Source organism: Leuresthes tenuis, unplaced genomic scaffold (assembly GCF_036924035.1).
Source record: "Leuresthes tenuis unplaced genomic scaffold, fLeuTen1.0.hap1 SCAF_5, whole genome shotgun sequence".
In the NCBI taxonomy this organism is placed as follows: Eukaryota; Metazoa; Chordata; class Actinopteri; order Atheriniformes; family Atherinopsidae; genus Leuresthes; species Leuresthes tenuis.
Window position 1 is genome coordinate 34,541,664 of NW_027325359.1, and position 18,842 is coordinate 34,560,505.

Sequence of the window (18,842 nt, forward strand, 5' to 3'; positions counted from 1 at the left end):
CCACCTTAAAGTTAAACCGTGTCCTGAGGTCCCGGTTTCCTTTAATCAAGTGAAGTTTTACCTGTAAAGTTCGTCTAATGAGACTGAAAAAAAAGCACCAAAACGCAGTCGAAGTTTAAAGCAAAACAGATTTAATGCAGAACACGACTTCTACCAGATTATTATCTGTAAAATACACTCTGGATTGGCTCATAAGCACTTGAGCAGGAAGAAGTTGCAGAAGGCTCCTCGGGGACAGTCGCACATCTTCCCGATGCGAGATCCCTTCCTGACGGCGCAGTGCTCCCCGAGGTCACACTGCACACACAACACATGCATCAGCTCGGCTTCAACCTGTCAGAGGAGCAGGGCTGAGACGGAAAGAAGCTGCACAGAGGTCAGGGCTGAGAGAAGCCGCGGCTCTGATGTGGTAAAAAACGCGTTTTTATCTGATTAAATCTCAGATGCTGACCCTCATTTCTCTGCAGTTCAACTCTCCTCACTGACAGATTCATCGTTAATCACTTTTATCTTTAATTAAGGCTCTAAATATATTTATACATGTGAATTTTGCAAAAAGAAAACCTTTTTTTCCAATAAATAATGACTTTAATGTGGAGGAAGTTCAGACTTTCTGAATCCAGCGTCTGTGGAGGAAGGAAAGAGTTTATATTCAGCTGTACTCTGAGATACTTTAGATTTGAACGTCTTAAAGTCCTGATCCAGACCTCATTTCTTTACTTATTTCCATGAAAACTGGAACCAGCTGCAGAGATTCACTGAAACATTAACATAAACCCAGAATCTGAGGCAGAAACAGAGTTTTTATCAGTTCTCAGCAGCTTTAAAGTGAATCTCTGGTCTGAGCTCCTTTATTCTCCAACACAGCCTGAACCCTCTGAGACAAGCTTTCTGTCATTTCTTTAAGGAGTCTTCAGGAATAGTTCTCCAGGCTTCTTGAAGGACATCCCAAAGCTCTTCTTTGGATGTGGGCTGCCTTTTGTTCCGTTCTCTGTCAGATGATCCCACACTGCTTCAATAATGTTGAGGTCCGGGCTCTGGGGAGGATTCATCCCTCCATAAGACCTGTTGCCACTGATTTTCAGTCCACTTCTTGTGTCATTTGGCACAGCTCAGCCTTTTCTCCCTGTTTCCCTTCCTTAAGAACGGCTTCTTGACAGCCACCCTTCCATGGAGACCATTTCTGATGAGGCTTGGGCCAACAGTAGATGGATCAGCTGAAGGTCCAGATGCATCTCTCAGGTCCTGTCAGGTCACAGCTGGATTTTTTCCTCTTTCTTAAGGACATCACTTTCAGATCCTGTTCATCTGCTGGAGATAGTTTTTTAGGCCTGACACTTCTTCTTTTGTCCTCCACTTGTCCAGTTTCCTCAAATGTTTTAAGGACACACTGCACACCATGCTGAGATATGCCAAGTTTTCAGCTAATAGCTCTTTGGGAATCACCTTGTTGCTGCAGAAATCCTATTTTCTGTCTGTCAAACTGTGTTTTCTTTGCTGTTTTTCATAGATGCAGCTAAAGAAATGGGAACAAATGATGTGTCTTTGTGACAAAGAGCCTAAAGATCCAGTTTAAAACGGCTTCTTTGCTAAGTTGTCTGTTCTGTGTCGACACAACACTGGTTCATCCCTTGAGTTAGGAGCCTTTTTCCTGCCTGAAGGGTTCATAGGTCAGAGTTAAGTGGCTTAAATAAAAAGGACTGGACTGAAAATGAGTGAAAAAGCAGAAAATGTCCAAAGAAACACTGTGAAAGAGCTTCAGAAAGCTGCAGAACTGTTGATCAGGACCAGTTTTAAAGTCTGGCTGCTGGGAAGGAAACAGGAAGAAATGAGGCTGATCAGGACTTCTGTAAAGTTCTATAATATTTCATACATGTGAAAACCTTCCTGCAACCAGCAGATAATTCTGCTTTCTAACCTCAGCTGATGAACTGTTTCTTTGCTCTTATTTTATATTTGAACTTAAATCAGCCGTAAACATATTTATCCAGAACTAAACTTACAGATTCTCCTCATCTCTCAGGTTCTTATTTTATTTTGTTCACATTTAGTTTGTAATCAGAGCCAAACGGAGCAGATTCTGTGATGGTTGAGGATCTGATTCAGGCTTTTCTTGTTGTTCGTGAGGCTGAAACACTTCAATCCTCCAGAAGAAAAGAGAAGAAAAGTGTTTCTCTTTGGATTTTTAATCCATACTTATTTATTAATAATACTGGTTTATTAGCTTTGAAACCACTTAATTTCTTTAAAGTTTATTGCAAATATTCATAATCTTCCTTTGGCTGATAGATAATTGATCATTTACTAAATGTACAAACTGCCTCAGCTCTGGATTTTAAGGAAAAATGTATTATTTTTAAGTATTTTTTGGTTATAAAATGTCAGAAACCTAAAGTCAGACAGAATTCATTAATAATCCTCCCAGGATGAGGAAACGCTGAACTTCACCGTCACATTGAGTTTTCTGGGGTTGTATAAACTATGAGTGGTACTTGTACTGAGTGGTAAAACTAATTGTACTGTAGTAAAAGTACTTGTACTGTAGTAAAAGTACTGAGTACTTCCTCGTGGGACTGAAGTGTTGGGGACTCACAGAGGGAACCTGTCCGTACTTCTTCTCCCAGGGATTGATCCTCTTTGTCTGCAGCTTCTCCAGAACTTCATGCAGCGCTCCCAGCTGTGAACGACACGAGCACACGAGGCTGACACGTGCGCACTCCGCGGGTCACAGACGGTTAAACATGCGAGGGAAGCTTGGTCCGATCGATTTAACGGGACTTTTTACACTTTTATTGGTACTTTTGGTCAAATTAGTGACCTGAAAATGGACCAGAAATGTTTAAATATATATATATATAAATCAAATAGAACTATATCCACAAATGATTAAATCATATAACAACAAATAAAAAATTTGTTTTTACAAAATGATTTGTGCAGTTTTTATAATTATCTGATTAGTTAAAATTAAAACCTAAAATTCAGTTAGATTATAAGTAATAAATGTTTATTTTCTACATATTGGGGCATTTTTTTCCTTTTTCCTTTGACATAAATGGAGGATCCTAACATTCAATCATCACATAATCCCCCAAATAAATAAATTAGACAGATAAATGAATGTAAATCTATTAAATCAGACTAAAATACATTTTTGATGGATTAAAATACATGTTCACACTAACAAAAAACAAACATTTAAACAGTTTTTGTTCAAATAAACGAACCTTCTTTATCTGGTTCGTACGTTTTCATTTACCCACCGAATTAAAAGTTAAATGTAACGAGATTAATTAATAAAGATTATTATTAGTGTGTTATTCTTCTTAATGCTCCACGAAATTCATACATTAATCAGTTAATTGATTAAATTGAACATATATTATGAAGGTGTTCATTTAGCAGAACAAAAGATAAACGGATTTTATATTAAAAATATTTTCAAACAAACTGAACATTTTCTGATTTGCAGCTTTAATCAGTTTCTTATAAAATGTGTCAGTTTGATGTCATGAAAGTGTGAATATTAATCTTTTCCTCACCAGTCTGTTGGAGTTGTAGCGGTAGTCCTGCACTTCTCGCTCGTCCCTCTCGGCTTCCGTCCTCCCAGCCGGACACAGCGCGGACAGCAGCGCCGCGCACAGCACAGCTCGCGCCCACATGCTTACAGGAACAACAACAACAAGCCGCAGTTTAACTTGTCAGAATCTGCCTTCACCTTCCTCCACCTGTGTGTTGCGCGAACTGCCGCGCGGGTCTTTGGGTGAAGAGCTCCATCACCCCACCTCTCCGTCCGTGACGTCACGAGTATGACGGCTTAGAGTGGCTCAGAGGCGTTTTAGTCTTCAACATTTCTTCATGAATGTAATTAACACAGCTTTTGTGTCCTGAAACACTTGAAGGTGACACGAGGAGCCTTTTCCTCATCATTCAGCCAGCATCTGATCAATAAATGACTGTTTTATAGCACTTTAGAACATCAACTCAGAGATAAACCATCATGTCCCAGTTTACTCAGTCAGTCCCTCATGGACGTGATTTTTTAACGCTTAAATAAGCGAAGTGATTATTTTTCTGGCTGCTGATGGAAACTGTACTGCTTCCAGTTTAATTGACTTTATTTGCATTAATTCAGCATGTTTGCAACACAAATAGTTCTCAGCTGCTGAAGCGACAACAAGCAGATGATCATGGATCAGCGAGAGAGTGACACTTTGCTGCCATGCTTCTGTGGAAGGGTGGAAGCATTGCTGTCCACAACTTAAACCCCGACAGTCAAAGAAAATCCTCTTTTTTAAGGCTGTAAACAAACGTTCACCCCCCCCCCCCCCCCCCCCCCCCCCCCCCCACTGGAAGCTGCAGACGTTTGGTTTCAGGAGCCACAAATCGATCAGAATCCTGTGTTTCTGAGCTTATCGGTTCATTTCACTGTTCCTGGGATGCTTATCTAACAGTTAACAACTAAATACAGTTTGCTGATCCAAGCTTACAGCCGAGTACGTGTTCCTGACCCCACCCCCCCCCCCCCCAACCAGCCGATCCATCACTATAGAAACAACCAAAAAAAACACAAAATATCTATAAAGTCCCGTCTTTACCATCCAGTAGTCTTACATATGATCAGACAGCACGTGATAAAACATGAGATATAATAAGAAAGTGAAAGAAAACTTACTTTAAAACAGATTTGGACCAGTTCATCTCTCTCTGCTGTGCTGCAGCTTTCCTCCTTTCAGAGGACATGAGGAGTCACACCCAGCATGTAAAGTTCGCCTCTTTTTTTAATGCAGGCATCTCAGATCATATTCTTTTACCCTGCTGGAACATACCTGGTTTTTTTACACACCTGATCGGTGATCTTCAGCCTCACAGAGCCGCTGCTGGGCTTTAAAGAGTTCTCTTCAGACCCTGATAACTCGCCAGTGACTGCTTTTCGTGATGATGCCAGACTTCTTATTTACGACCACAGACTGGGCCTGGAAACATCCGGCCTGCCGACATCAAATCCTCCTGTTGTCAGCGAGGATTTACCGTTAGAAGAAGAGTATTCTGCTGATGGGAAGCCACAGCTGGACCACAGAAGAAGAGTTTTACAGCAGCTCCCGCAGGGTGAGTCTGGCTGGAAATGAAGCTCCAGAGAGGCGATGTGAACCCTGCTCCCAGCCAGGGTTTGATCTGTAACTGTCTGTTCACAGAATCAGGATGAAGGCCCATAAACAACCGCTCCGACCACCAAACTCCTGCAGACGAGTGGTGGAAACGTGCCATTCTTCCCTCTGTTATTCTCCCATTAACACCTCGTCCTGCCTCAGACTTTTGAATAATTTTGAATCAAAGCTACATTTAGTTTTTCCTGTTTGAGCTGTTTGTCTGTGAGTGGATTATGACTGAGGTAACTGTCCCAGAACCGCACCAAACCTAAGCTGTGCTGCCATGTTCTTTAACCTTTAACATGCTAACTGAGGCCTGTAGAGTCTGAGATGTAGCTCTGGGCTTTTTCACCTTGGGGTGACCTTTAACCTTTAACATGCTAACTGAGGCCTGTAGAGTCTGAGATGTAGCTCTGGGCTTTTTCACCATGGGGTGACCTTTAACCTTTAACATGCTAACTGAGGCCTGTAGAGTCTGAGATGTAGCTCTGGGCTTTTTCACCTTGGGGTGACCTTTAACCTTTAACATGCTAACTGAGGCCTGTAGAGTCTGAGATGTAGCTCTGGGCTTTTTCACCTTGGGGTGACCTTTAACCTTTAACATGCTAACTGAGGCCTGTAGAGTCTGAGATGTAGCTCTGGGCTTTTTCACCTTGGGGTGACCTTTAACCTTTAACATGCTAACTGAGGCCTGTAGAGTCTGAGATGTAGCTCTGGGCTTTTTCACCTTGGGGTGACCTTTAACCTTTAGCATGCTAACTGAGGCCTGTAGAGTCTGAGATGTAGCTCTGGGCTTTTTCACCTTGGGGTGACCTTTAGCCTTTAACATGATAACTGAGGCCTGTAGAGTCTGAGATGTAGCTCTGGGCTTTTTCACCTTGGGGTGACCTTTAACCTTTAACATGCTAACTGAGGCCTGTAGAGTCTGAGATCTAGCTCTGGGCTTTTTCACCTTGGGGTGACCTTTAACCTTTAACATGCTAACTGAGGCCTGTAGAGTCTGAGATGTAGCTCTTGGCTTTTTCACCTTGGGGTGACCTTTAGCCTTTAACATGCTAACTGAGGCCTGTAGAGTCTGAGATGTAGCTCTGGGCTTTTTCACCTTGGGGTGACCTTTAACCTTTAGCATGCTAACTGAGGCCTGTAGAGTCTGAGATGTAGCTCTGGGCTTCTTCACCTTGGGGTGAACTTGCTGGGACGTCCACTCCTGGGAAGATTGACAGCTGTCCTGAATGTTTTCCACTTGTGAATAATCTTTCTCTCTGTAGAATGATGGACTCCAGATAGTTTGGAAACGGCCTTATAACCCTTCCCAGACTGATCTTCTCTCAGATCACTGCTGATGTCTTTCCTCCTTGGCATCGTGTGAACACACACCTGAATGCTGCAGATCCTGACACATAAAACCTTAGATCTGAGCGAGGTTTGGACCAGAGCTGGCCCCCATGTGGCCCTTTGGTGTTCAGGGTTCTGTTTCTGAGGTGTCCAACACTGCTGCTTATGGCACTTGCCTCTCTGTCCATGAAGGGATGCATTCTTCTGATTTACAACATTCTTTAATTACCATAATCCCTGTATCACACCACTATTATCACCATCCATCTTCTCAGTTTCTCTATAATCTTCTCAGGAAACATCAGGTCACCTCGTGTCTGTGTGGAAGGATGATAACCTCCTGCTATCTTTTAATTGCTGCTCCTGGCAGATGTGACCCGATCAGGGCTGACAAAGAGACTTCTGAAGCTTCTGATGATTAAACTTTAATTCAAACAAACCTGAAGAGAGGAGCCCTTCTACTGCAGAACTTACAGCCAACACTGGGTGTTAAGATGTGTAACGATGGGCAGAAAGAAGTGGAAATGCTTCCCAGGATGTTCCCTGAGAGCTGTAGAAACAGCCGAAAGAGGTTTTAACAATAAAAAACACACAGATCAGGACATATATATGAAAAGGTCAGCCAACAACATCGAATAGATGATCTTTTAAATGAAAAATGAAGGATAAGTCACAGCTTGTTGAGTTCAGTGATGGCAGCAGGAAACAAGCTGGTTTCCTCAACAAGACATCGTGTTTCTCATCCTGAGTTTATTGTTCTTTTATCCTCTTATATTCAAACACTTTCAGTTGAGGCTCAAAGCTAAGGTTAAGGCCTACCCCCCCCCCCCCACATTTATAACACCTTCCTTCCTGCTGCTCTTCCTAAACGCAGCTCCTCTTCATTTTGATTGTTAGCCTTTAAATTCATCCAACTTGACTTGCTAAACTGCTTCATTTCTACACTCCAGCAGCAGAGCAGAGGTCACTCAGCCAGTCCTGGTCCTGGATGTGTTTAAAACTGCAGCTGCCGCCAACCTCTGACACTTTAAATCACTTTAATAGACCCAATTCTTCTCTTTGGTCCTCCATTCACGCTGAGCATCTCTGCAGCTTTACTATATCTTACTGAATCATTTATATTGAAACATTTCACTTTGTGCTCACTTTGGCCAACTCGTGCTGTTTTAAATCTGCTTTCTAAGTAAAGTTGTTTCCCTTTCTTTTCACAGCTATCACTGAAAGAAACACAGATACTTGAACCTGTGGCTGATTTTAAACAAACACTCGAACCAGCAGCAGGCGCTCAGCTGCCCAGCGAGGAGCGGAGGAGGATTTAAGCTTCTGAATCCCTTAAATTTAGGAGGGAAAACGTCCGTCCAGCCAGCAGAGGCTTAACCCATCGTCTGAAGCCTCCGTCAGCCTGACAGGAGCCCCAGCAGCAGACTTAAGCTGCTGATCCTGGATCAGCACAGGAGACAGACACACCAGGAAAACAAACTCTGGAGGTAATTCTTCCACAGCGTTCTGGGTGACAGCTGCCTAACGGTCCCTGACAAGCAGAAAGTTTGTTTGCAGAGCTGGCTGTGAAATGAGCCTCTGATACGCAGTCATTATCTGTCCGGCCTTTGATGTCAGCTCAGATCCAGCAGACTCTTTGAAGCTCTTTGGTTTTAACTGAGAGAATCCGAGGCTCATTACTGCTTGCTAATTCTCTGCAGCCCTCTGATTCTGAGGCTGATGAGATGACTGATGCTAATCAGCTGGAGGCTCACGCTGTTTGGAGCCCGTTTCCTTTCTTTTGGGCTCTTATGTAAACTGAACAGCAGCACAGTTAAAGTCTTCGCCTGCAGAAGAGACTTTAATGTTTCGGTCCATTTGCGTATTTGTCTCCATGAAAACCTTTAAATTATACAATAAAAAAACTGAAGTTAAATATTTGATCGTTTTGGTCGGGGTCACGACTAACAAATATTCTTTTATTTCTTTTAGAAAACCATGTAAAACGGGTCAAATAATTAAAATGTTCAACTTTCCACAAACTAAGACAGAAAAAAGCAGCAGTCTGGATGCTCCTTCTGTTTCATTTTATATTTCATGTTTTGTTTCATTGGTTTATATTCATCCATTTCTGAATTTAGAGCCTGCAACATGTTCCAAACAGAGTTGGGACATAAATCTTTTCCCACTTTGTCATGTTGTCATTTATTCTCTCAACACTTCAGAGTTTCAGCTGTGATGTTGCCCCGTTCTCCACCAAACGCATCTCAAAGTGTCCATCAGTCATTGTTTAAACCTTCTGTACTGGGGACAGGTCAGGACTGCAGGCAGCAGTGCGGGGGGGTGGTTGTTTCTCTGCTGGGGACAGGTCAGGACTGCAGGCAGCAGTGCGGGGGGGTGGTTGTTTCTCTGCTGGGGACAGGTCAGGACTGCAGGCAGCCAGTCCAGCACCCGTACCTCTTCTTCCTCAGCCAGGCCTTTGGACTGTGGCAGAATGTGGTTTTCCATGGTCTGCTTGAACAATGCTGGGACGTCCCAGGAAAAGATGTGGCCTTGAAGGCAGCATATGTTGCTGTAAAATCTCAGTGAGCTTTTCTGCATTAATGCTGCCGTCACAGAAGTGGAAATGAGCTTTGCCCCCTGATCCAACCCCATACCATCACAGAGCCTGGCTGCAGGGACTGGCTGCTGACAGCAGGCTGGATGCTGCTTTTGCTCTTTGCTCCATTTCTTCCAGCAAAGATGTGGAATACTGATGGGTCTGACCACAGCACACGTTTCCACCGTGTGACGGTCCATCCCAGACGCCTCCGAGCCCAGAGAAGTGGACGCCGCCTCTGGACGAGGTTAACATCAGGCTTCTTTCCTGCACAGTAAAGCTTGTGAATGGAACTCTGTATTGTGGTGCTGGACAAAGGTTTCCACAGTAATCCCTTGTCCATGTGCTTCTATCAGCTGCTGATGAATGACGGTTCTTGATGCAGCGTCTGAGGGGTCAGAGGTCACGGGGTCCAGCTTAGGCTTGCTCCCTCGTCCTTTACACTGAAACTCCTCCAGGTTCCTTTAGATGCTTTAATGATATTCTGCTCTGTAGAGGCAGAAATATGCAGATCCCTTCCAGTCTTTCTCTCAGGAACATTGTTTTAAACACATTTGTGGACAAACTTGCTTGTTTTTATCTATCTATCTGCATTCTTTGCACCTTTTCGGACTGTAAAAGAAGTTTAATTCTGAGCCTTTACAAACAGAAAACCTAGTTAAAACTCAACAATCTCACAGATGTGTTTTCTGTCTAAAAACAGAAGGAAAAGTTCCACCCAGTGTTTTATGACTGATGTGAGAACAAGCACTAAAACACAGTTTATCACTACAGAGCAGATGCCTGTCATGCACTCCCATCAGAGTACAGGAAGGCCTGAAATCAGTTGTGGTTCATAGTGTCTGCGGTGAAATTAAGATCATATAAGAGCGGCTTTTTAAAAGCTTTTATTTTCATCTACAGTATGCTGCATCATTAATACATGCACAGTGGTACCACAGTCAGTTATAACAGCTGAGAGAATAAAATGTCAAATATTCCCCCTGAAATGTGATCGTGTGAAGATGCGATCCTCAGAACACAAAAGAAGCCTTTCAACATGTTCTCCTGCGTCTGCTGGACTCTCTTCCTGCTGTTCTTCAGCCCAGCAGCTCTCACAGCAACACGTAAAGCACAGATTCAGCAGACAGCGACACAGCGCCACCTACTGCCGGCTCCTGTACAGTCCTCTGTTTATCAGACACTCAACTTATCTGCATCACAACTCACTTCCTAAAAGATTTCCTCCCGTCTGCACTCAGGTTGAAGGATGTTGCAGTTCCTAAAAGTCACCAGCAGGAGGCGATATAAGGACACCGCTCAGGTGTATCCTTTGTGGAAATTATCTCACATTAAAGCATGAATTCCCTGTAAATGTGCATGTTAACATGAACTCTTTCATCTGGCAGAGATGATAAAATATAAATTGTGACTCTTTCTCACTTCTTTGGCTCTAATCACAAGTGGGAGGTACTTAAACGCAAGGAGAGGAATCAAGGAAAGGAGGCATGGATGTCTAAATGAGGACATAAAGGACTTCAGATGTCCTCATCCTGTAGCGTCCTGCAGTGTGGCTCCTCCTCCTCCTCCTCCTCCTCCTCCTCCTCCTCCTCCTCCTCCTCCTCCTCCTCCTCCTCCTCCTGCTCCTCCTCCTGCTCCTCCTCCTCCTCCTCCTCGGTCAGCCTGCAGCCTGTCGGAGCCTTTTCAACACCTCCTCCGGACTGAGAGAGGAGTCCACTCTGATGAGTTTGTCTTTGGATCTGGAGCCCTGAAGGACAGGAGATACAGGAAGTAAAGTTCACATGTTTAGCAGATAAAAAAAAAAACGGATTAAAAAAGGTAGGAAACGCAAATAATACACACAATCAGAGGGAGAAAAGGTGCACACAAACCTTTAAAGATATCTGTAATTAGGGAAGTGTGTAAAATGTATCTTTAAAGCACATTTATATCCAGTTTAAGTGCTGTAAATAGATAAAAAACATGAACACAGACACCCGCACGTCGAAGCTAAGATGCTGCAGGACAGAGAACACCTTTACTACACGATCTAAGGGAGCTGGGAGCTGTGGGGGGGTGTGATGGGGTCAGAGATGGAGGATTCAGACCATTTAGGGCTTTAAAAACTGTGCTGAAGTGGATCCTGTGATGTACTGGCAGCCAGAGGCGAGAGGCCAGAACTGGGCTAATATGCTCCTGTTGTTTGGAACCTTTGGACCGTCTCGACCATCTAAAGGCGGGACGGGGGGAGACCGCCGTGATGGTATAAAGGCGTGAATTAATGATGACACATGACAGTTAAAAACTGCTCTTGACCACAGAGGAGATTTGCTTCCTACAGCAGAGCTCAGAATAAAAAGTAATGACCAGAAGTTTTAGCCCAGGTTGGTTGTGGGGGAGTTTCTGGGTTTGGAGGATCCAAAAATAACCACAATAACCAACCAGCGAACTCACTCCGGTAAGAACGTCCATCTCACTCAAAGTCGTCGTCCACGTTGTCAAAATCTGATAAATATCCTGCCATGTTGCACAAAACTATCAGCAGCAAACTCTGTGTGAAGTTAGCCGACTGTCACAGAGCACGGAGTGAATAAACTGTGCTGCAGGGGGGCGTGTGGATGAAGTGGTCCCAGTAGAGTGCCTGTGTAGAAATCCCTCCGTTAGCTCTCCTATAGCTGCAAGTAGCCACATAACAGCAGCTATGAGCTAACAGAGCTATAGCACACGTTCATTCATTCATTCTTCTTAAAGTATTGGTGAAATAAAGACAGATAATGCCTTATTTAGAGGCTGCATCCTCTAAGCCCCGTTCACTCCGTTATATGGATCTCCAGTTATCTAAATATCTTCTGAAGGACGCCGACTTTCACCAAACTGTTCTCAGTGAGTAGATGAACGGATTTCATGCCAGAAATAAGGTTTAAAAATACCAGAGTTCCCCTTTAAGACTGGAGGGGTCCACCGTGCCAAAGGCAGCACTGAGGTCCAAAAAGACCAACATGGGGTTTTTACCACTGTGTGAGCAGCAGATTGCTACAGAGATCTGCTTTAGGAATAAAACATTCATGAGTTTTTTAGGAACCTTTTCCAGGGAGACGTGAGTCTTCTTCAGGTCCAGAACCTCTGCCAGGTAGCGGATAAGCTCAGCGTTTGCTTCTCCGTCTGCAGGCGGCGCCGCGATGGAAACACCGACCGCCTCTGAGGAAACGTCTGTAAGAGCAGCAGAAAGCCTGAGTCGTGTTTCAGTCGGTCTCTACCTCAGAACAGCCGTGCACACAACGTGACCCACACCTGTGATGCCGCTGTGCTTGGCGCCGGGCTTGGCGCGCACCGTAATGGTTACGGCTCCACTTCTGTCTTGAGCCACCGGACCAGACGTTGGCGTCTCTGCTGCTCCGCCTGCAGCCGCCACCGGCGGTCCTTTCCCCTGTTTCACAGCACAGACCGAAGTTCAGACGCACATCACCGCTCCTGTCAACCTGAAAGCTCCAGTAAAACCACTTCACAAGTCAGATAAAAGTCGCACTTCCCCTTTAATACACACTTAGTCTGTTTTTAAAAAGCCAAAGAACACCTCAGGTGGGTGCATAAACATTTGTGTGCATTGGTGAAAGTTTTAATGACTGTTTCTTGCTTTTTTTTAACATCTAAATCCTCTCAATGTGTAAAAAACAGAGATTGAACTATAATTCTATAATACACTGTATGAATCTCGCTCAAATACCGTAATTATAGTGTAACTTTGCTTTTGTAGGCCTGTTAATGGTGGATTTGACTGTTTTTACATTGTAGTGTCGCTTTAAAGAGGTTTGGGGGGATATTTTCAATCAATCAGTCATTCACTCTTTATTATTCTTCATGTCTCTGTCAGATAGAGTTTCGTAGCTTTATATATTATTATAGAATTCGGTTTTAGGTTTCTTCGCTTGTTTTGGGCTTACTTTGACTGATCTGGTTGCGTGTTTCTGACACACGATCTGGCAACCCTCACCTTCAGTGAGAGCATCACTGTCTGCTGGTTTTATTCAGATTATTTAATACGATTATCTCGTTTTCTCTTGAATCCCAAAACGTTTGTCACAATGACAGTTTGATGCTGATTGTGTTTAAATTCAAGTTAAATTCAACCTTCATCATAAATATGAACAAATGCAGTCAGATGGTGGTATTTTAAGCCATTTCATACACAAATACAATCATTCTGGGTCAAAGTTTGCTCGTAATGTTGGACAGACTGACCGCCTTCTCCTTTTTGGGCATTTGTCTGATTCTGGAGAACCGGCTGGTTCCGGGCGGAGGAGGCAGGCTGGACCGGGACAGAGCGGCTAACCGGCTGCTGGGAACCGGGACACGATGTAAAGCTGCGGCTCCAGACCTCTGAAAACACCTAAAAACACCAACTCCGGCCACACTGGACCGGCAAAACATCTGTCACCTGCCTGTTAGCATGCTAGCTGTTAGCTTGCATGTAAAGATTAAGACTTCCGCTTTTCAAAATAATAGCTTCATGTCTTCTTCATAATAAAAGCTTTATTTTGTGGCGACACTGATGAATTAGAACGCACACACAAATAACGTTCTATTTCTGGTCTCCATGACAACGGTTGTTGTCATGAAAACGAAATGTATGTTCTGTCAGTTGATGTCAGTTATTTGTCAGTTTAATAGTTTTTCTTTTAAGTGGAGTAAGGAGATGAATAAATAATAGAGACTTACCGAAACGTCGTTTCTTTCTCTTCAAACTCCACAATCTACATAAAAAACCCGAAAAGAGTCGTTCAGGTGTGTGTTAACACGATGCCAAGATTGAGATCTCAGAGAAGCAACTGTTGCTGGCCATCAATTTGGGAAGGGTTATAAGGCCATTTCCAGACTATCTGGAGTCCATCATTCTACAGAGAGAAAGATTATTCACAAGTGGAAAACATTCAGGACAGCTGTCAATCTTCCCAGGAGTGGACGTCCCAGCAAGTTCACCCCAAGGTGAAGAAGCCCAGAGCTACATCTCAGACTCTACAGGCCTCAGTTAGCATGTTAAAGGTTAAAGGTCACCCCAAGGTGAAAAAGCCCAGAGCTACATCTCAGACTCTACAGGCCTCAGTTAGCATGTTAAAGGTTAAAGGTCACCACAAGGTGAAAAAGCCCAGAGCTACATCTCAGACTCTACAGGCCTCAGTTAGCATGTTAAAGGTTAAAGGTCATGACAGCACAGTTAGAAAAAGACTGAACAAGGATGGCTTGTTTGGAAGGGCTGCAGGAGAAAGCCTCTTCTCTCTAAAAAGAACATGGCAGCACAGCTTAGGTTTGCAAAGCTGCATCTGAACAAAGCTCAAGACTTCTGGAACAATGTCCTTTGGACAGACCAGAGCAAAGTGGAGATGTTTGGTCCTAATGCACAGCAGCACGTTTGGAGGGAACCAAACACAGCATATCAGCACAAACACCTCATAGCAGCTGTCAAGCACGGTGGTGGAGGGCTGATGATCTGGGCTGGTTCTGCAGCCACAGGACCTGGGCACCTTGCAGTCATTGAGTCCACCATGAACTCCTCTGGATACCAAAGTATTCTAGAGTCAGATGTGAGGCCATCTGTCCCACAGCTAAAGCTGGGCTGAAACTGGCTCATCAACAGGACAAAGATCCCAAACACAGCAGCAGATCTACAGCAGAATGTGGGAAAAAGAACAGAATCAAGGTGTTGCAATGGTCCAGTCAGAGTCCAGACCTCAGCCTGACTGAAATGCTGTGGTGGGACCTTAAGAGAGCTGTGCAGAAACCAAAGCTGCAAACCTCAATGAGCTGAAGCAGCGCTGGAGAGAAGAGGGCCGAGATTCCTCCAGAACCATGAGAGAGACTGATAACGTCCCACAGGAAACCATCACTGCAGCTCACTGCTGCTGAAGCTGCTGGATCAGGGGTTCACTTAGTTTTTCACCCACTGCTGCTGAAGCTGCTGGATCAGGGGTTCACTTAGTTTTACACTCACTGCTGCTGAAGCTGCTGGATCAGGGGTTCACTTAGTTTTACTCACTGCTGCTGAAGCTGCTGGATCAGGGGTTCACTTAGTTTTACTCACTGCTGCTGAAGCTGCTGGATCAGGGGTTCACTTAGTTTTACACTCACTGCTGCTGAAGCTGCTGGATCAGGGGTTCACTTAGTTTTACACTCACTGCTGCTGAAGCTGCTGCATCAGGGGTTCACTTAGTTTTACACTCACTGCTGCTAAAGCTGCTGTTGCAAGCTGCTGGATCAGGGGTTCACTTACTTTTTCACTCACTGCTTCATATCACTCTTATCCTCTTTACATTAGCTGCTAATGTTTTATTGTTTCCTATAAAAATGGGAGCCAGAAGTGTTGATAACAGGCAAAATATTTCAGAATAAGGTGCTGACAATGTTCAGACTTCACCGGCTCATCTTCAGCGATAAAGAAACATGTAAATTTAAAATAAGGTGTGTAAGACTGGCTCTTAGCTGCATTTAGAGTTCATCTATCAGTTTATCCGGAGAAGAGTGAAAAATAAATGCAAAAGTGGATTTATATTAACAAATTGATTTAAGTTGAAGAGAAAATACAAAGTATATTGTGTTTATACTGTTTTCCACTGAACAAAAGTCAAAGTTAATGTTTTTTTCTGTCCCAACGTTTTCTGATTGAAGATTTAATCATTTTACAACTTCAGACTGTTGTTCCTGAAACATCCACAAGAGGGAGCTCAGTCACACTGATGTTTTAACCGACATGTAGGTGTTAAACATTAAGTGGCTGTGGGGGTGAATGCTTCTCATGCAGATATTTATACACTCTTTATTCTTTCATGTGTATCAGATGCTTCACCAGTTTGCTTTTCACCGCTCGACCTGTGAGCCTCACCGCTCCTTCAGCTCTAATCCTGCCCATGTTTTTCCAGGCTTGGCACTCCAAGCTGACTCTTTCTGTAACTGGCTGGAGTACCAGAGGTGTTTTGCACCCCCTCAGCTTTCTTAATGCACAACCACAGCCAGACCTCCATAAATCATGTCATTGAGATCCAGTTATGAATATTTATGATCTGCTGATCAGAGAAAACAGGGATTTTTCACAATCCTGCTGAAAGAGAGCAGCCTGCCACATGTCATTATGTTGTCTGACCATCGGTGAGCCTGTATCATAAAATATGAAAGACTGCAGCAGCTCTACAGAGGAATAATGGCTGTGTGTGTGTGTGTGGATTTCAAGGCTCTGCAGAAATGTGTCCTCAAATCTGATCATTTTTAACTCATTTACACCGAATTTATCACTTAAACTTGGGAGAAAATCAGTTGATTCAGAGTCTGAATGTCTGAGAACTTCTTTCAGATGCAGTTTTTCACATCAACATGTTGAAAACACACCATCACTTTGTTCAGTTGTGAGTCTAAAGAGACGCAATATAAAACATTGTTGAGATAATAGTGTAAAAACAAAATGTTTGGTAGTATATAAACAGGGAAATATGGGATTTATTTCTGTAGCCAAAGTTACAGAAAAGTCTCCTGTAAAGTAGAGAAATGGTCCTTCGGATGAATACTTTAGACTGGGGACAACTAGGTGACAGTTATTATGTTTGCAGCAGTTTAAGGACACAGGACTCACAGGCTGAAGGCAGCCGGGGGGTGCTGCAGGAATCAAATTAAAACAAATTAAACAAATTAAAACAGAATCCAAAACACGAAGAAACAGGCTGGGAGAGTCATGAAGAAGAACGTGTGAAGAACTAGCAATGAACAAAGGGAACCAAGGACCCTGAGTACTGATAGAGATGATCTATTCAAACAGATACAGCGAAATCAGGACAATAACGGGTGTAAACTGAAGGTGGGGGGGGATAAAAGCTAAATAAGTCCCAAAATGATGCAGAACATGAACATCCAGGTGGAAAAGTGAGACTGAGGGTCTTCAGATGGTATTTTGCTCTGTGGATGATGGATAATTCCGTTTTCACAGTCCTACACTAAGAAGCATTATTCCATTTATTCTTATTATTTTTGTAGACTGCAGAAACTCTGCCTCTCTAAGGTGCTTTTTTTATTCCTAGTCATGTTACCGACCTGCTGCCACTTCAGTTTATCGCTTTCTGACTGACTTTTCCAGCGCTTTGCTGCTCATGTCCAGACTTTTTCTTGAGATTCGTCGCTGCCGTCAGATTCAAAATGAGCTATTTTTCTCACTTTCAACATTTATATTCGTTCTATGGTGAATAAAGTATTGATTTATGAGATTTGCAAATGATTATTTACATTTTACATTGTCTTTTTTACTTTTTTTGTAGATGAAGATCCCGTCACAAAGAGAAACAGGTGTGTTAAAGATTTAAAGATGAGTGTGTTGTTTCTGACAGGCTGCACAGAAGGAAATCTGCAGATGAAGAAGATGTGAAACACACAGCTGATAAGTATTCAGACCTTGTCTAGACTGCATCAAGAAAGCCAACACCCCTCCTCCTCCTCCACCTCCGCCTCTCTGCATCGATGCTTTGGGATCTCCTTCATCCAGGCAGGAGCAGAAGTGGAGAGCAGAGGGAAATCCTTCCTCCCATCCAGCAGGAGAAAAGGTGAGTGAACTGTTGTTTTTCATCTATAATCATCATTCACTCAAATGGGCCTTTTAGTAAGCAATAAATGCAACCATCCTGCTGCATAATGGTGCACGTTTGGCTGTTTTAAAAACAGCTCGGCTTAGATTATAAGTCAGGATTCAAGAGTAACACCAGAATCATGAGTGAGTTTTCAACACATCTGTCAGTTATTACATAATGTGCCATTTTGTTCGGTTGGGGGTGGAATACAGAACAGCTGGACAGCAGTTATTATATCACAGTTTCTGTCTTATTAAAGTGCACATTCAGATTTAATTAAGCGTCTTCGTTTCAGCCTCACCTCAGAGAAAACTTTTTACATGACGTCCCCTGTTTTAATAATGTGTCACGTTTAAACGATCGACTGGTAAAAGTTGACATATTGTGAAAAACTCCTTCTTCCTGCTCCTGGGAGCATATATCAGGGCGTCTGAAGCCTCCAGCAGGAGTAAAACTCCCCTAAAACACAACCCTGGGATTTATTTAGTTCCCCTTTTACGATCCGTCGCTCCTTAAGTTGACCCCGCCCCCTATGCTAAGCCCCGCCTACTGACATCCACCCTGCTGGACGGATGAATCCAGCTTCTGGTGGAAATGTGCTGCTGTCAGCTGTACTGAGGAGCATGCATCTTCCATCCAGCAGCAGCCTCAGAGGATATAAGAGCCCAGTGGATAAACTATATCTGAGGCTAATGTTCCAGCAGAGTTAGCTAAAGACTGTTAAGACAGTTATTGTCACATTTATTTAGATTGTTCTTCGTTGCAGACAGTCTGAACCCAATATATTTCATGTTTAGTCTCATTTAAAGTCTTTCTAGGATGGGAATTAGAAATTAGCGGCTGCATTTCCCACAGCTGTGCCATTAAAAACAAATCTCCCTGTGAGCCCTGCACATGCACAGCCAAACGCATTCATTTGTTGACGAGGCCACAAAGACACCATCAAAAGTCCACAAAAATGTCAAGTGACCGTAAATCCAAACGGTGTGTTGCGGGGCTGGAAAACTAAGTTGTTTTCTGCGGTTTCTCAGCCTCCCAGGCGCTCCAGGGCAGTTTCCCCTGAAATGTGCATAACTTAAGTCAGTGAGCTTTAAAACAAGTCAGAAGCACATAGTTTTAAAGTCCACAAACTTCTCTCGTGTTGCTTTATGGCAGCTGTCCCTATCAATATAAATTATGTTCTTAAACACATTCAAAAACAGC

General features: G+C 43.4%; 3 protein-coding genes across 3 annotated transcripts in view; 1 reads left to right on the plus strand and 2 right to left on the minus strand.

The window, feature by feature from the left end:
* Nucleotides 1–130: 130 nt before the first annotated feature.
* Nucleotides 131–3,739, minus strand: LOC140306707 (niq CART3-like). The gene is made up of 3 exons (XM_072385301.1): nucleotides 3,543–3,739; nucleotides 2,594–2,677; nucleotides 131–297 (listed from the first exon to the last, which is right to left on the minus strand). The coding sequence occupies exons 1-3, from the start codon at nucleotides 3,660–3,662 to the stop codon at nucleotides 190–192; spliced, it is 312 nt and encodes a 103-aa protein (XP_072241402.1). The 5' UTR covers nucleotides 3,663–3,739; the 3' UTR covers nucleotides 131–189.
* Nucleotides 3,740–10,693: 6,954 nt separating this feature from the next.
* On the minus strand, nucleotides 10,694–13,514 carry cunh15orf40 (chromosome unknown C15orf40 homolog). Its single transcript, XM_072386717.1, has 4 exons — nucleotides 13,282–13,514; nucleotides 12,334–12,469; nucleotides 12,125–12,252; nucleotides 10,694–10,810 (listed from the first exon to the last, which is right to left on the minus strand). Exons 1-4 carry the CDS (start codon nucleotides 13,468–13,470, stop codon nucleotides 10,721–10,723), a joined length of 543 nt encoding a protein of 180 aa, XP_072242818.1. The 5' UTR covers nucleotides 13,471–13,514; the 3' UTR covers nucleotides 10,694–10,720.
* Nucleotides 13,515–17,595: 4,081 nt separating this feature from the next.
* LOC140307737 (synaptic vesicle glycoprotein 2B-like) overlaps nucleotides 17,596–18,842 on the plus strand; it is a 49,720-nt gene continuing 48,473 nt past the window's right edge. Inside the window, exon 1 of the mRNA XM_072386725.1 lies at nucleotides 17,596–17,615. The gene's annotated coding sequence lies outside the window, so the exon portion shown is untranslated. The remainder of the gene's footprint in view (nucleotides 17,616–18,842) is intronic.

Coding starts and splice junctions, on each gene's coding strand:
- LOC140306707 (XM_072385301.1), bottom strand. CDS start 3,662: ATGTGGGCGCGAGCTGTGCTGTGCGCGGCGCTGCTGTCCGCGCTGTGT. Junction 2,678..3,542: donor GCTACAACTCCAACAGACTG/GTGAGGAAAAGA, acceptor TGTCGTTCACAG/CTGGGAGCGCTGCATGAAGT. Junction 298..2,593: donor AGTACGGACAGGTTCCCTCT/GTGAGTCCCCAA, acceptor TTGTGTGTGCAG/TGTGACCTCGGGGAGCACTG.
- cunh15orf40 (XM_072386717.1), bottom strand. CDS start 13,470: ATGTTTTGCCGGTCCAGTGTGGCCGGAGTTGGTGTTTTTAGGTGTTTT. Junction 12,470..13,281: donor TGCCCAAAAAGGAGAAGGCG/GTCAGTCTGTCC, acceptor GCTGTGAAACAG/GGGAAAGGACCGCCGGTGGC. Junction 12,253..12,333: donor CAAGCACAGCGGCATCACAG/GTGTGGGTCACG, acceptor CTGCTCTTACAG/ACGTTTCCTCAGAGGCGGTC.